At 40.7% G+C, this 17,023-nt stretch overlaps 1 protein-coding gene across 3 annotated transcripts; it reads right to left on the bottom strand.

Annotated features, from left to right (window-relative positions):
* Nucleotides 1–368: 368 nt before the first annotated feature.
* Nucleotides 369–7,070, bottom strand: RNF7 (ring finger protein 7). Of its 3 annotated transcripts, none has more exons than XM_086468068.1 (3): nt 6,893–7,070; nt 3,583–3,630; nt 369–2,084 (listed from the first exon to the last, which is right to left on the bottom strand). In XM_086468068.1, the coding sequence occupies exons 1-3, from the start codon at nt 7,068–7,070 to the stop codon at nt 1,966–1,968; spliced, it is 345 nt and encodes a 114-aa protein (XP_086324194.1). In that variant the 3' UTR covers nt 369–1,965. The 3 variants fall into 3 exon arrangements, with proteins under 3 accessions (XP_086324194.1, XP_086324195.1, XP_086324196.1); XM_086468070.1 differs by having other exon boundaries at nt 1,986–2,084; nt 6,900–7,070; XM_086468069.1 differs by lacking the exon at nt 3,583–3,630.
* Between the last annotated feature and the right edge of the window lie 9,953 nt (nt 7,071–17,023).

The following is a 17,023-nucleotide window of genomic DNA, read 5'->3' as shown; positions in this document are numbered from 1 at the left end:
AATACTTCATTTGTGTTAACACCTGTTTGAGTCAATGCTGTGGAAAACTCTTCTACAATTACAATTCTCAGCTACTCTTGTCATGCACATGAAGTGAACTGAAAGGAGGGTGAAAATTACTTTGGTACTTTCCATATTCACGTATAAACCAAAGCAAAATGAAGAAGAAAGTCCTCTGATGGGACTAGATGGAATTAACACAGGTTAGAGGATGGAGCCTGTGACCAAACTCTGGTGGAGAAAATAGGTGGTAGGTAAGACAGTTTAACTTTGACAGCTAAAAATTACTTCCATATCCAACCAGATTTTCTTTTGCAATCTTTTTTGGAAGAATCCTTTTACACAAACAGAAAAACTCCACAACAAGGTAAATGCTATAGGCAATTCATTATTACTACTAACCTATTTTATATTGGTTTTCAACTTTAAAACAGACATCATCTGCGATAACAAGAACCGATGTGATACAGTGTTAACAGTGACACGCAGGATTTTTTTGATTTCAGTGTGTAATGCGACAAAAGCTGTATTTAAAAAATTCAAAACATTTTAAAAACAAGATTACAAGTACTAAACAAAACCACAGTGAACTCTGCACGTATGCTTTATGACACAAAGATTGCCATTGGAACTACTTTATACAGTGAAGATAAACCTCTTTAAATATACTTAAACAGAACTAGATAGAAATATCTCTGCTGAGAAATGCACTAATCTCAAACAGTAAAATGTAATTTTTATGTAAACAATGATATGCATATAATATTGCTTCAACTTCACACAGGTTTATTAACCATTTTATTAAGCCTGAATTACTTAGACTTAAAGCAGTAATTCAACCTATTACATATATTAAAATAAAACAACCACAGCATAGTTCAGTTTACTAGTAATTACCTGGGATATTTAGGGAAAAGTCAGAGGTAAGCACTAAAATATTTGTAAGAAAAAAAAAAACCCAAGTCACACAAATCATATAAAAAAGATGATACACTAAGGATTGCCACAAAAATGAAACAACGCTTTCTCCCACTTTCAAAGCACTGTAACCAATAGAATGATGAATAAATTTCTACTAACTGAATTTTCATGAAACAACAATTTAACTTTTCCCTAGATTTAATTAGTACTTGCTTTCCATGGGATATTTAAATAATCAGTTTTGTTTGCTTTCTATATTAGTCAGCTAACCAGCGAGATTGTTTACGCCCCAGTTAACTGATACCAAATACATGTCTTTGTACCAAAAGTCTCTGGATTAAAAATACATGTCTCCATGATCTTTAACAGAAATATAAATAAAAACAATTATTAATGTGGTTAAATTTTAATACTACAATTGTAGAAGTCATGTACAGAATATAATACAGCAACAGACATAGAGATACAACAAACCAAAATTTTCTGAAGCCATAAAGAAAACCTAAATTAGAAATGTTTAGTAGAGTGTGAGGGAAAAAGCACATAGCAAATGATTTACACACTATCCATTTTAGATTAAAAACCAGAATACTTTCTAGAAAACTCACCGACTGTGTTTTTGTATACAATGTTACTTAGAAAACAGTTTCTTTATCCTGACAGTAAACGTTGCAGCTTATCAGACTTACAGGCAAAGTTGCCCTTTCAAGTTAATTCATTTACCTATTCAAAAACATTAAATAAACTATATTTAGGGTATAATCTGCACCACCACATTTCTATGCTCTGATACAGTTAACACTCAAATCGTAACAGGTACATTTGTTGATGTAATGTCTCCTTTCAATAGTGGAAGCATCTGCAGTGAGACCAACAATCGCCTCCTCGTACAGCAAAGAGCATACAACAAAACCACACCGATCTTGTAGCAGATAAACTAAGTAAATCATGCCATGATTGACATGTTCCATTCTCTTGTATCAGCATATGGCATAAGACATACACTATTTCAACAAGTCCAACAGAAAAAAAAACTTCAGTTTTTTATTTGCCTATTCTCTGGACTACCCAATCCTGCTGGCAGAGGGGACAGCGATTATTCTGTTTCACCCACAAGGACATGCAGCAATTGTGGAAGGAATGATTGCATTCTCCCCAAACCACTGAAAGAGAAGAAAGAACATGTTCTGGTCACACTCAGCTGTCCAATCAACACTTACAGCAAGGTCCAAACTATCATTCTCAGATGTTTGTAACCACCACAAGCTCTAGAGACAAAACGGGTCATCACTGATTCGTCCACCGAGACTGATCAGACCGACCCTAATAACCCATACTCCTCTCTCATCAATACTTCTACTTATTTCCAATTACAAAAAAAGAAATGTATATATTCTCACCTTCTTGTATAAGCTGACACAGTTTTGTGAATATATAAACACATTTACCAGCTCTGTCCAGGAAATAATTGCAACTATCCAAGTTCTTCACTTTATCTTCCCCAGTACCAAAATACAGCCAAGGCTCTACTGACTGACTACCTATCACACAAAAGCGTATCACTAAATTCTCTTCTGAAATGCAGTGCTTAAACTTAAATGTATGATATCAAGGAGGCATATTTGACACACTATATAGCCTCAAAATGGGATCTTAGACCAGAAGTTATTCATAGGCTACAGTTGTTTCAACACAACAAAAAGGGCTATCTATTGTCCATCTGCTCCCCAACAGTATTAGTTACTTTGCTTTATCCCCTTATTAGTTCGCATTTTCCTTATTGGAATACAAGGGTATCAATCAAAGGAGTGTTGTAAATTATGCTTTTTTTTTCCTCTCTGACTATCTTAAATAGGACACGTAGCCCGCCAATTAAGATATTTGGAACAGGAAATTCCTGTTCTCCTTAAAACAATCATCAAAACCAACAACGCATTACGTTTGAGACAATATACTTCAAAACAGAGAGAACAAGTGCACGGAAAGGTTTACTACTGATTTAAAAGTTGACTTAAAGGTTTAAAGCAAACTCTTTGAGACAGTTTTCACTATTTACGACTTAAATATATCAGAATTAAGTTAAGATTTGCTTTTGCACCCATTGGTATGCAACTGAAAGTATGTTTATGTTTAAACAACATTATCGCAAATTCAAGTGATTCCACTTTTTCAAATGAAAAGTGAACAAAGAAGCAACCGCCTCCACTATGTCTGAATTAAGACTGGGAAAAACACCACTTTCTAAACCTCACACACGTTTATTTCAGAACAGAGGATATTTATTGGTATTACCATTGTGTCTTCTGGCATGCATCTCAGAAGAAAAAAAAAGTAGCCTTTTCCTACCCACTTCAAAAGTGTACATTATCACCTCCCCAATTATGCTTAGGGTGAGAGAAACTTTAACCTCTCAGTCGTGTATGTGTTGACTGCAAATGTGAAGTTGTTTTGTTCTACAGCATGACTGAAGTGAAAAGTAACTTTATTAGTGCTCAAAAATAAAGCATAAAGTATTATTGATGCAAAAAGATGACACAACATAGAACAAAACACCAGTTTACTTTTGAGCATTAATAAAATCAGTATTCCCTTCAAACTTTAAAATGCACCCTACTGAGAGAAGCTTCAATTGAAAAACAAGCGAATGAAATCACTACATACCAACACAATCTTCTTGTTTGTTTTCAGCTTGACATCTAAGACAGGCATCTAAAAGTAAACAAGAACAAGACTCAATTTGATTCTCAGGATTCCATCTTAAGAATAGGTTTGTCAGAGGAAAATATAAATTCTAAAACCAAAGGTAAAAATCCCACGTATTGATGTCTAGTTCAGCCCTTTAACGTTAAATAAACCACTTTAAACTTTAGAAAAGTGCACATGACAATGAAATATAAATCTGAAAGACATCAGAAGGACTATATAAACTGTCCAACAAGTTTTGCTTGTTTTCCATTGTTTTGGTATTTTCATAACTTCTGCTGAAAAAAAGCCTTCTCCATTTTGTAGATATAACAACCAGCAGATTTCTGCCAAGGCACTCAGGCATGTTAAGACTAGAGCAAGCACAAAGCCAAACCCTAATTACAGGACTTTATTTTTCAGATGTCAGCATCTCCTTTTAAGGAAATCATTCACAATTTTCATTTTTTAAGGCTGTACATCTCTCACCACAACCCTCATCTCCTACTACTTTTTATATACTAGTTTTCCTTAGTACCTGCATGTAGTTTTTGTAAGAGTCACATACACATGCAAACATATTGGTCAACTTGATAATATAAATGAATAGACAAATGTGCACTCCAGTCTGTGGCTACAGGACTGGATGGCAGGTTCAGTACTCAACAAGATATAAAAGCAACAACTTCCAGGCTTAGTACTGTGCCACACACATACAGTGGAAAAACGCCTTTGTTTCTCCTTTGCCCTGACACAGGCTGCCATAGACATATGTGCGCATCTCATACACAACAGAAAGCATTCAACTGTTACACGAGCAAACACTTCTTCATCTCCTGCACAGAAAAGTAATAGTTTAAACAAGTGTCCCGCAGGTTGGATCAGACCAACATGTCATTAGTTGGACCATATTTTACTAGATGACAGAAACATACTGTGATACAGGAATTTAGATTTGCATATTTTTTGCCTTCTGTGTCAGATACAGCTAGTACTTCTATTTTAGATTCATCTGCCCAGACATTCCTCATTTTCTCAGGTAATAACGAAAAAAAAAAGACAGAAACTCTGAAACAGTTGCCCTTTCCTCACTGAGATAAAAGCAAGATAGTAAATAAAGTTTCCTGTTGTCTGTTCCTATAATTTATATTTCCACAGCATTCAAGGGCCAAGCTACAGGAAAGATTCAGCCAAACTGCTTCAACTTGTACCGTGGTACAGCGATGCAGACTGATCTGGGGTCGCCTCAATATGCGGTGCAGTAAGCCATGGCAGACTAACAGTCACTATAAAAGCAGCTTTCCTACCCTAGCCCTAGATTTGCAGACAGAGAAGCAGCACAGAGAGCTGAGGACAGAAATCACTGCAACCATAGGAAGGTAGGCTGTCCCCACTCCTACATCATAACCCTAAGGGTGTCAGTCCAAATCGTTAAGCAAACCGAAGTCAGTACTGCTGCAGCCCTCTCCTTCCCAGCTAACACTTGCATTTTTGCTTCCTGCCCTTGTGCTTCAGTGATCCTTGAAGGCCACATTGGTTCAAGGAGTTAACCAGCAGAAAATTAAGCCAGCTAACATTTCCCTCCCTTGTAAAAATCAAACAAACTAACTTTCAACAAGTGCCAGCTTAAGTCTGGCACTACCTCCAACCTAAGGTTACTGCAGACGCAGTGGCTCTACAGGAGCCAGACTGGGTCTGGCAGGGTCAACACGAAATTGCCAAACTAAAGTCAGTAATGATTAAGTTTCACATTCTAACAATGTGGTTTGTTCTCAAAAACTGGTTACATTTTTCTGCTAGTTTCAGATGAAAAGTACACCCTCGGTCTAGTTATGAAAAATTATAAATGAACTTTAAAAAAAAAAAATTTAAAAGTTCTGAGTAAGAATTTGTTCATTTAAGACTTTTTTATTATATTGCCCCATAAGAGGCTTGCTAGAACAGGGAAATACAGTCTTAAAATTATGGCTTGCATGGCAGATGAAGCCAATTTCATATTTCCAGAGTGGTCTCTGTTCACCATATAAAAGCAGACAATCTTCAAAACATGCTTATGCAAAAGGTGAATCTCCCACCACTTCAGTGTGGGATCCATCTTTTTTCTTCTAGTACACTTTTTGCCTTTCCTGTGCCACAGAACATTCTCAGCAAACACACGTATGAGAAATGACAGCACTGCATATCTTGTTTCATTTCTGTTAAGCCAAAACCTGATTTGATTTACAGTATCATGGTTCCCAGACCTACAAAAGCAAGGTGCTCTGGAGGAAATCTTGAGTCATTTGTCCTGCCACATTGTACCAAGCCAAACTGAGAGAGCAGTTACGCCTCGTATGACTAAGCACAATAGTAAAAGTTGGATATAGATGTACAGTATCCAAAGAATTTAAAGAATTTTCAGAGCTCCAAGATAAATATATTTGTAAAAGATGTCATTAAACAGTAATGCCCGCCAATGACGAGGCTGCTTTCAAAGAGATTCTCCAGATTTCAAAACCAGGTAAACGAACACCTAACTAGATTGTTCAGGACATTCACGTGTGTTAAATTGCACTAGTAACTAGAAGGCTTTTGTGGAAGTGTTAGAGACTCTGGATTAATAGATTTGGAAAATTAATTTATACCTACATCCACAACTGCTTCTTCAAAAAGCAACAAACCACAAAGCGCAGCACCACACATCTAGCACTTGAGTCAGCTCGGCTGTTACTCGGCGCTTGCGGAGTTTGCCGACAGATGAGAAACAGACTGCACCAAGAAGGCGCCTCTGCAAAGGCCGGGGGTGGCAGGAGAGCAGTCCGCCTCCGGGCCCTGGCATAAGCCCAGCCCGCTCGACGAGTGCTGCTCCCACGCTGACGGGCACAGGGCAGAAGCCCAGCAGGCACCCCGACCTCCCCGGCGGGACGGCGGCGCAGGGAGGGCTGCCCAAGGCCGGCCTGGGGAGCGGGGCCCGGCGCAGACGCTCCCCGGACCGCTGTGTGCAGCCTGCGGCGGCCGCAGGGGCCTGCCCTGCCGGGCCGCACCCCCGAGCGCTCTGGCTCAGCTCCTCCGGGCGCCGCCTGGGCCGCCCGGGCCGCAGGGCCCTCCTCTTCCTCAGCCCCGCGGCGGGGACAGCCCCCCTTCTGCCGGAAACAGCGTCTCTCTCCTCCGCCCGCCGTGCGAGGGGGGAGGCCGCGGCGCCAGGGCACCCCTCTGGCCCGCGGGCCGGGCGCCGCTGAAGCGCCGGCGCCCCCTGCCCCGCAGCGGGGGCGGCGGCCATGGCGGCCGGGGCCTGCCGGCCGGCGCTTACCCATGACCTGCACCCGACAAATGGCGCAGGTGTCGCACTCCACATCCCAGCTCCACATGGCCACCGCGTTCCACTTCTTCAGCGAGAACATCTTGTCGGGGGCGCCCGCCTTGGAGCCCGCAGAGCCCGAGTACGAGTGGGGGGCGCCCGGCTCTTCCCCGTCCTCCACATCGGCCATGGCAGAGGGGCGGGGACGCGGCGGCGGCGCCCGGCGGGCCGGAGCGCGGGGCTGCAGCGCCACCCCGCGGCCGCGGCAGGCGCGGCCGCTCGCCCGGCACGGCGCCCGCTGCGGACGCTGACGCTCTCCGACAGGCCTCAGCGGGCACGGCCCGGGGTGAGCGGCCGTGCTCCGCAGTAAGGAAGCCGAAAAAAAAAAATGCACTGAACAGGGGCGATCAGCGCCCGGGAGGGGGAGGGGGGGGTAGGGCATTTTCATCAGGTTGCTAGGGGGAGAGACCCACGCTCCGCCGGGACAACTGTGGGGAGGGGGCCCCGAGGATTAGAACCACGGGCTAATCCAGCACTGGGAGCCGGACTCGCCCGCGAAGCCTGCACCAGCAGGCGTACGGCTCCGAAACCGCAGAGTAACTGCCCCAGCCCCATCAGCGCACAGCATGATTCACGCTCCTGAAACTGCAACATCCCTGAACATTTGCTTTCTGTATTGTTTCTATTGTTATTGTTCCTATTATTTTACTATATATAGACTATGAAAATTCCTCTTGCATTCCTCTTGTGAAAATACTATAAATACCTTGTGTTCAAAGTTCTCAGTCTACAGCCTCTAGTAACTGAAAGCCAAGTCTTTTTAGACAGCAACAATCCTTCATGGAAATGGTCAATTAAATATGGCTATTTGTGATGACATAGCAGGATAGTCTGAAGTTACTTGCTAATTTATGAGCTTGAATTTGTGAGGGGACAAAAAAAAAAATCAGCAGTAAAGACGGAAGAGTTGTGAAGCACTAGGGAACTAAAAAGCTAAAAGGGAATTTTAAAATGGCCTGATTACATTTAAAAATATTTACATACACAACTACATACATCTTAAAAAGTAGAGCTTCAAAGTGTTGATAAGAAAAAAGCTAAACAATATACATCATTATTTTAAAAGATGATGGAAACTTGCATCTCTTTTCTAATTTTTACCCAAATAAAAGTATACAAAATTGACTTTTCCATATAGTGCCCTGTCTCTTTAGGCATACTTTAAGGCAAATTTCCTAAATAATGTTGACACTCATCTACAAATTAAAGATACAAGGTTCTATTTAAAGTTGGGACAAGGAAATTAATGGAAGTTGTAAGAGCTAAAGTTAGAAACAGTTTGCCTTTCTTTTCCTTTTCTCAAGACTTACTTTCATCTGTACAGAAGTTCTATCACATTGCCAAACAGACCAACTACATTCAGAGTATGCGATGGTGCCCAACAAATCATTTTCTTGGCATTTTTAGATACATACACAGCATTCATTTTTGCACGTACATTTCTGGGACATTGCTGTGTAGGCATACCCGAAACATTAACATATCCCACCATACGCCTTGAACATGAAGGATCAAGAAGACAACGTTACAGATGTGCATGGACCACAGTGGCTCACCTTAGCTTATCCATAAGGCAAAAAGCTAAAGGCAAAACTCTTCTCTAGCCCTGGATCTGACCTTTGCGTGTGCACATACATGGACACATGCACACCCACATCCCCTCTTCATTTCTGATTAATTCATTGCAATTTATCAAGTCTCTGACCACACTGCAGAAATTTCAATATGTCCACGTTGGTTTTGGTGGTTGGGGTGAACTTTCAGCATCAGTTTGCAAAGCAAATTACTCCAATCATACTTACTATTGCTGGCTGAGGCAGGATCTTAAATATCGGTTCCTATTTTACTGTAGAAAAATCAGTCGATTCTCTATTCATTAACCACTACTATAAAAGTCATACCAACCAGAGTATAACTTCACTGTTCTGTACTAGTACCAGTCCAGTTCTGGATCTCCATCAGACTGTGGTGCTAAGCTTTAAAAACTGGGCTGAATGACTGTTTACTAACTTGAGGAATTGTTTCCCTATCTCTACCACTTAAAAAAAAAAATCTGTGCTCACCAGAAATGCTGCCGCGTTCAGGTTTCAATATACTAACTTCATGTTTTTGCCAACTTTCCTTCAATAACAACCTCTGCTGATTGTCACAGCTGGGTTACATACAATTATAAAAGCACAGGATAATGAATGTTGTCTGAGACTATGGTATAAATAGAAGTACAGAGTCAAAAATGAGATATTTTAAAGGAAAGGAATAATATGTACAAAATGAATGTAAATTTTAAAATTCATTTCAGAAAAAGCAATTTTGGATAACCTGAATGTCATGATCTCTAATCAAGCCCACATTTTCTTTACACTGAGGAACTAGAGAATCTTTATCTGTAGGAGTCTTAATACCTTAAATTGGAGTGATTCCTACCTTCAGTTACACTGAATATAATCAGTGTTAAAACCTCACACTGTTTTGATGCTCTAAACATGAACTTATTTTCCACTTCCCTAGCACAGCAGACACTACCACAGTTCAGGCTGCTGAGAAGGAAAGCAGCTTCAGTCTATTCTGTGGACCATGTATCAATCTCAGAACGAATTATTGCTGGCATAGAAAAGGAGTACCCAGTACATCCATTCGGCTTTGCAAGTGCTATAGAGTAATTCAAAGTGTAAGCAGAAATAAAAACTTCTCTTATGTAGTCACGCATTTTTAAAGCCAAGGAAGACTTCTGCAAGATTGAGTGCATTTTTGTATTTTTAAAATATTTTAATGTTTAAAATCCTCTTGACACAGGCACTTCAGATATTTGTAAGTGTTGATAAGGTCCCCTCTCAGCTTTCTCTCTTCCCAGGTCTCTCAGCCTTTCCTCATAGGAGAAATGCTCCAGTCCTCTAATCATCTTTGTAGCCCTTGGCTGGACTCTCTCCAGTAGTTCCCTGTCCCTCTTGAACTGGGGGCCCCAGAACTGGACACAGTACTCCAGGTGTAGCCTCACCAGGGCAGATTAGAGGGGAAGGAGAACCTCCCTCGACCTGCTGGCCACACTCTTCTTAATGCACCCCAGGATACCATTGGCCTTCTTGGCCACAAGGGCACATGGCTGGCTCATGGTCAGCTTGCTGCCCACCAGGACTCCCAGGTTCTCCTCTGCAGAGCAGGTCAACCCCCAGCCTGTATTGGTGCATGGGGTTATTCCTCCCCAGGTGCAGGACCCTACACTTGCCCTTGTTGAACCTCATCAGGTTCCTCTCTGCCCAGCTCTTCAGCCTGTCCAGATCTCACTGAATGGCAGCACAGCCTTCTGGGGTGTCAGCCACTCCTCCCAGTGCAGTATCATCAGCAAACTTGCTGAGGGTGCACTCTGTCCCTTCATCCGGGTCACTGATGGATATGTTGAGCAAGATTGGACCCAGTACTGACCCCTAGGGAGCACCACTAGCTACAGGCCTCCAGCTGGACACAGCACCACTGATCACAACCCTCTGAGCTCTGTCCTTCAGCCAGTTCTCAATCCACCACACTGTCCACTCATCTAACCCACACTTCCTAAGCTTACCTATGAGGATGTGGTAGGAGACAGTGTCAAAAGCTTTGCTGAAGTCAAGGTAGACAACATCTACTGCTTTCCCCTCATCCACCCAGCCAGTCATGCCATCATAGAAGGCTATCATGTTGGTCAGGCATGATTTCCCCTTGGTGAATCCATGCTGACTACTCATGATAACCTTCTTTTCTTCCACATGCTTACAGTTACAGACAGAATGAGTTGTTGATCACCTTTCAGGGTATGGAGGTGAGGCTGACTGGCCTATAGTTTCCTAGGTCCTCCTTCTTGCCCTGTGTCCTGGGTTACAGTGTAAAATGTGCCAAAAGAAAAAAAAATATATTCTATTACCATCTTCAGGAGCTGTTGAGACCAGGTGGGGCGGTGCTCCCTGCCTCCCCCCTCTGGACTATCTCCTGTCAATGGGCACAACAATGCCTTATCGCCTGACCCATCGATAACTCGCTCCTGGGCTATCTCCTGTTAATGGCCCATCAAGGAACTGCCTCACGACTCCCCATCCCATTGTGAGATGCTCCGCCCGGGGAGGGGGGGGAAGGAGCCAAGCAGTCCATGCCAAATAAAAACGGAGATTTTGAACACCCTAGCCGCCTTTCTTCCACTGGATTCCCAGAGGAGCTTTTCCCCCCACTGGAGTTCCAGAGGACGAGAGCTACCTGCCGACCACTGGACCTTCGGAGGAAGACCAGACTCTTTTACCTGATTGCTGCTTCCACAGAACTACACCCATCACTTCAGGAGGACTGCAGCCAGCATCTTATCGGACTGCTACTGCCACCCTAACAGGGTGTCAGGTTGTATTCCTGACTCTGTCAGTGTAAACCAGTGGGTTGTTTGTTTTTTCCCTGCCTTGTGTTATATATATATATATATATTAGTAAAGAACTGTTATTCCTATTCCCCATATCTTTGCCTGGAGGCCCGTTAATTTCAAAATTATAATAGTTTGGAGGGAAGGGGGTTGCACTCTCCATTTCAAGGGAGGCTCCTGCCTTCCTCCACAGACACCTGTCTTTTTCAAACCAAGACACCCTGTTTGAAGATTGGAGTGACATTGGCCTTCCTCCAGTCCTCATGTACCTCTCCTGTTCACCATGACTGTCCAATTCCCCAACTCACAGAATTCAGCCATGGAATGAACAACTGCTACCTTGTTGTCACTGAGTCTCTGGTTTGGCCAGAGTTGATAGATATATAAACTCAGAGGACCCACCATACATAGCTGGTGTGATGCTTAAGCCACTACTATCACTATGCTAATACAGCAGTGTGTGATGGTAACATGGACTATAGCATATATACTAAAACCATCCCAAATTACTCTGTTTCCCAATCAGAAAGAAATGTTATAATTAAACTACAATGAAAATATTTAGGTGCAATATCACTTCTCTCTTTCCTCACTGTGGACGTATCTTACCAATAGGCCTCCCTTAGTAGGTTCTCAACAGCTATCAAAAAAAATCTGAAAAGATCAATGATACAAAGTTGAAGCAACTACTTTCTAGTCATAAATTTGTCGTTAACTTTGTTCTCTGTACCTCATCATATTACTTCTCCTTTTTTTAAAAATCTGGCACTTCTGAATCTGAATTACTGGGAATAGGCGTAATACAGAAAAGTTTTAACTTTAAACTGCTTTTTGTAAAACTTGAAAATGTATACATAATTTTCCTTTGATAATACTTTCTATTTTTATACCTTTTGCATGGATGTTTGAATTTTGAATGTATCTGTTCCTAAAGTAAAAAAATTCTGAAATTTAAGCACAGTTAATTTCTGTTATGTAAAATATCAACTGCCTAAATGTCGACAGAAATTTAAAATAAGCCTGTTGTAGTCACTTTTTTTATTTATACAATTTGCCTTGTCATCTCTGATTTTTCTTAGCAGGAACTGGATGGAAACCGGATCCAGTTCTCTTCAGCTCTAAGAGCTCATAAGAGCAAACTATTATACAGATTATAATTACGTTTGTGTGCTGTCAAAGTATCACACATTTGCTGTACACTTCATAAATGCAAATATAAACCACACTGATTTCAATAATTTGGCAATGCTAGTTTTAACCTATAATCATTCCCTAAACTTAATCGTTTCATGATGCTATAAAGCAGTTTTCCCTGCACAACAGGGAGTGGGGCAGCAAAATAAGCAGCTCAAGTACACAGGAACTGCTCTGGATGCCTTTGGATAGAAAAGAGTCAGTAAAATATCAAACATGGTCATTAAAACAATTACAATCCCTTCCTTTAGTCTCTCCTCCTCACCTCCTCATGCAAGAAGCCATCAGTCATAACCATCTCCTTTGCCAAGCATGTCAGTTCAAATGAGATGCAGCTCTGAATTTATTCCAAAAGATTGGGATATCCTTTGATAGAAGACAGATTGCCAATGTGAAGTGGTATTGGTATGAAAGAGACATTTTGAAAACTAATTTTTTCAAAACAGCAAGGAGGTAGCTTTTGATTTGTTATATCCTTGCTTGTTTTGTCTTGTCTACTCTTAAAAATAAAACTTGCATTTTTACTGTGCAGTGCTAGACCTTCCATTAGCAGTGAAAGTTGCAGAGCAAATATAACTCTGTCCATACCGCTTTATAGAAATAAAACAGTAGTTTTCTAACTAATAATTATTTCTCAGCTGTTTTATCACCTGAACAACTGTATAAAAAATTTCAAGCCATTTTGGTGAAGTACTGTCCTGGCACTCTAGATTTCATCTGTTCCCTTCAGACACACATGACATTAAGGAAGTCACACACAGGAGAGTGGTACAAAATACAATAGCTCCTCCAGTGCATTTTCCCTAGGTACTTTGTCACTGTTTTTAATGGTAAATAAAAACTCCTTATTTCAGATTGGGAGGGGAAGATTGCACTTGCTTATCTCACTCAGACTTTACTGAAAATGTTCCAAATTAAGTATCTAAATATACTAACTTGAACTAGGTTCCTTTCAGCCACTCCAGTGATTGTTCAGCTAGAATTACAGCTGCTCAGCCAATTGTGCACTATAGAATGGGAAAAACCATGTTTGGCAACTGAATAGGGATGTGTTTGACATCCAACTTATGTAATTGCCACAACAGTTTTCTTTTCATACTGCTAATCCCATTTCAAATGAATATGCAGATTCATCTACACCTTGTAAGACATTTTCATTGTTTATGCACCTTTTTAAACTCTGAATATTGCACAGACAGCGGTTTGGCAGCATGTACAATGCCTTTCATAGATTTTCACAGATCTTTTGAGAATGGAGATTTCTGGAAGTGACCTGACTTTTGTTCTTTTTCTCTTTCTTCTTTCATCTAACAACTTTTTGAGATTTCTGTTGTTTTTTCCACAGCTTGCTTACTCTGAAACATAGAATCAAAGATTATTTTTACTAATAACAAAACTGTTATGGAAATGTCAGTTTTATGATAATGCAAAGAACAGTTATGTAAGAATGTGTGTATCTTGGCCAACTAATGCACATGCTGGATAGTATTATTACACTTACTGTTTGTTCTGACAATAGACTAATATATATCAGAACACACAAATACTGTGTGAATTTATCTGCCAAAGAAAAGAGTTTAAGCATAGTTCTGTGCCAAAACTATGTCTTAAACTCCAGGTCATCTACGCCTCTCTGTGCTGTTTTACCAATAGGAATATGCTAAACAGGGCTATTAATGGCCAGTACTAACAATACTGTTGTGGTTATAGCAGAGACCTCGGTAAAGGCAGACAGTGGGGCTGCAATAGAGGAAGGCAGCACAGGAAATAGCACTGTAGCAGCGCACTAGCCATCACCTGTGACAAAACCACCTGTAGCAGTTCCCAAGGTTTTACTGAAGCTGCCTGATGCAATCTTCCAAAACAGAAAACAGACTTCAATGTTAATATGTATGGTTTCTGTGAGACAGAAGCATGAAGCAGGCATCCAGAAATAAAAAAGAAATCAAAACAGGAACTAGGGAAACATATTGCATTTGTGGAATAAATCACATACCACTTACACTGGAAGGATCTCACTGGAAGGGAGACTGGAGTGAAGAAATCACAGAAATATACTGCTACCCAGAGTAGCAAATGGAGTCGAAAAGTACATCCCCACCATTTTCTGTATATTACTGCATACGCATGTGATTTGCCATGAACTTTACAGAAGTCCAAGAATCAGTTAAAAGACAGAGAAGGATCAGTAATTCAGATTCTTAAATGCATTGTGCATCACCCAAGTGAAACAAACGGACATCACGACACCTAATATACAGAGGGGAAATCCTTAAAGAAGTTTTAAAAAAACCCAAACAACTTCATGACCTTTGCTTGGGAACCTTTCTGCTTTAATAGAAAACCCTGTCTCACAAGGGGCTTAAACAGTTCCTGACTTTGCCGAGCTGCTTTAATGAAGTCTAAATCCTTAAAACTTCTCGATTCTTCATACAACACCCAGGCTCCTCCGTATTTCCTGAAGCAGAGATTTAAAGCCAATGACATAAAGACCCCAGACTACTTTATCAGATTCTACACTAGGTTCTTGTTTGCTTTTTTTTTTTTTACTCCCTGGAGTAAGACTCAGCTATCAGTATTTCCCCTGAGCAGTGTGGATTTTCAAGTTAGAAGCTTGTGTCCTATTCCATTAATTAAAAAAAAAAAAACCAAAAAACTGTGAAGACAAAATGATGCATATTTTAACTGAGGTTAGCTGTTTGAGAATGGAAATGCATTCTCAATTGAAAACTGGAACCCGAAACATTCTTTGTTCTGAGGGGCACACCTCTCACCTACTTTGAAATATTGACACTTCCTATAAATCTGTGAGGTTATGCAGTTTGTCTTACTATTTTTAACATCCCACTGATATTTGGATCCTGCCTAGTATCAGGCTAGACCCCATAAGCCACTGTTAGCAAGTCCTGCCCTCCAATCAAAAAAAAACCCCACCCCCAATAAAAAAAATAAACAAAACCCTACGTTTGGTCTAATTTATACTAGGGTAAATCAGCAAAATTAGGAGAAAAAATGAGAGAGGGAAAGGTACAGGAAGGACTAAATAAAACTTGTGGGGTAAACGATATTGTATCATTATCATATGGAGAAAATGCTTGTACAAACCACTCAGCTTACAATTACCTCTGGGGTGTCAGTTCGTGACTAGAGATTAAAATGACCAAACACTTGACAAAGCGTTTCGCCTGCATCTGGCAGCATTTAAGTAGTTTTTCATTACAGAAACTCCAAGGAAGTAGTCCTTCCTCTTGGACTTTTTAATTTGCATTGCTATACAATATGTAGCACCTTGCTATCCCCCAGTGTGGGAAGAAGAGCCTGAATTGTAGGTACTTTAAAGGTCTATGGATGAAAGATCCGACATCAATGTCAGGTCTAAGCGCTATTGTAGATCACTTAATTTTTATAGGGGAGTTTCCCTCTTACTAATTTTATCTCCGTCACCTGCTTTTTGCCATCCGATGAAGGCTTGTTTCTGTGTCGCCTAGCAACAATGTCACAGTGTCCAGGAAAAGAGAAGGCTGAGGAAGGCTGAGCAGGTAGTGTTAAACCCTGCGGAGCTCAGCCCCCTAAGCTGCTTAGCCAGCTACTGAAGTAAACCTTCAGTAGGTACAGTGTCTGCACACTGATCTAAGAGGAAAACACTGCATGAACATGAGTCTGGCTGGCTTTGAAGCCTTCTGTTGTTATATATACACACACGTCCCTCAACATACCATCTCTCTCTGCTCCCTGCCACAGTGGAGTCTGTCACTGAAACACCAACCTGGAGCAAAGCAGGGGAGATCTTGCATTTTTGAGAAACCAGAGCCAAATCTTCTGCACTACTACTTCAGAGGGACCAGGTAAGAGATTTTTACCTTTAAGTCTTGAATTCAAGTCACAGTAGATTTACTTTGGCTGTTCTACGATTCTCTCAACTTTCCCTTTGTAGGAAGAATGACCAAAAATAAGAGGATGAAAGTAGAGAACAAAAATCACAACGCCTTAAAGCAAACTAAATGGTCTGACTGAATTTTAAAAAACCCATATAATTAATGTTTCTAAAACGAGAACAAAGATTTATATCCTCTCTTTGGTGAAACTGCTAACTAGACTTGATATAAACTGCCACAGCATTTGCAATAGCAAGACCTCAAACAGCTAAAAAGCTTGGACATACAATTTTATGTAACATCATATGAAGTAAGATTTATATATGGGTGAATTTTGTTATGTTCCACAAACATTTATTAATGTAAATAATATTTTTAAAAGCAATTAAGCAAGATTGTCTAATCGTTTTGGTTTGGTGGGGGTTTTTTTGTCTTCAGGTTTTTGCTTTGGTTTTAAACATTCTCGCAAAGCATATGCATTTCCTGAACACTGCAGCCATTGGATTTTTTTAAACCTTATTCTGACTGTAGAGTAACTGATTATCAAATTTCTGTCCCTGATTTAGGTACATAAAAATACGAGTTTAAAGAGTGACTTTAAACTAATTTAGCTAAATTACAGTCTATATTCCCAGTTC

The sequence above is a fragment of the Leptosomus discolor genome, chromosome 7 (genome assembly GCF_034619465.1).
Source record: "Leptosomus discolor isolate bLepDis1 chromosome 7, bLepDis1.hap2, whole genome shotgun sequence".
NCBI lineage: Eukaryota > Metazoa > Chordata > Aves > Leptosomiformes > Leptosomidae > Leptosomus > Leptosomus discolor.
The sequence above is the reverse complement of the archived record's forward strand: the minus strand, read 5'-3'. Positions and strand labels throughout refer to the sequence as shown.

What these genes read in the sequence shown, in the direction of transcription:
- RNF7 (XM_086468068.1), bottom strand. Translation starts at nt 7,070, where the DNA reads ATGGCCGATGTGGAGGACGGGGAAGAGCCGGGCGCCCCCCACTCGTAC. An exon ending in TTGTCGGGTGCAGGTCATGG is followed by an intron (nt 3,631 to 6,892) that starts GTAAGCGCCGGC and finishes GTTTACTTTTAG; the next exon opens with ATGCCTGTCTTAGATGTCAA. An exon ending in CAAACAAGAAGATTGTGTTG is followed by an intron (nt 2,085 to 3,582) that starts GTATGTAGTGAT and finishes CTTCTCTTTCAG; the next exon opens with TGGTTTGGGGAGAATGCAAT.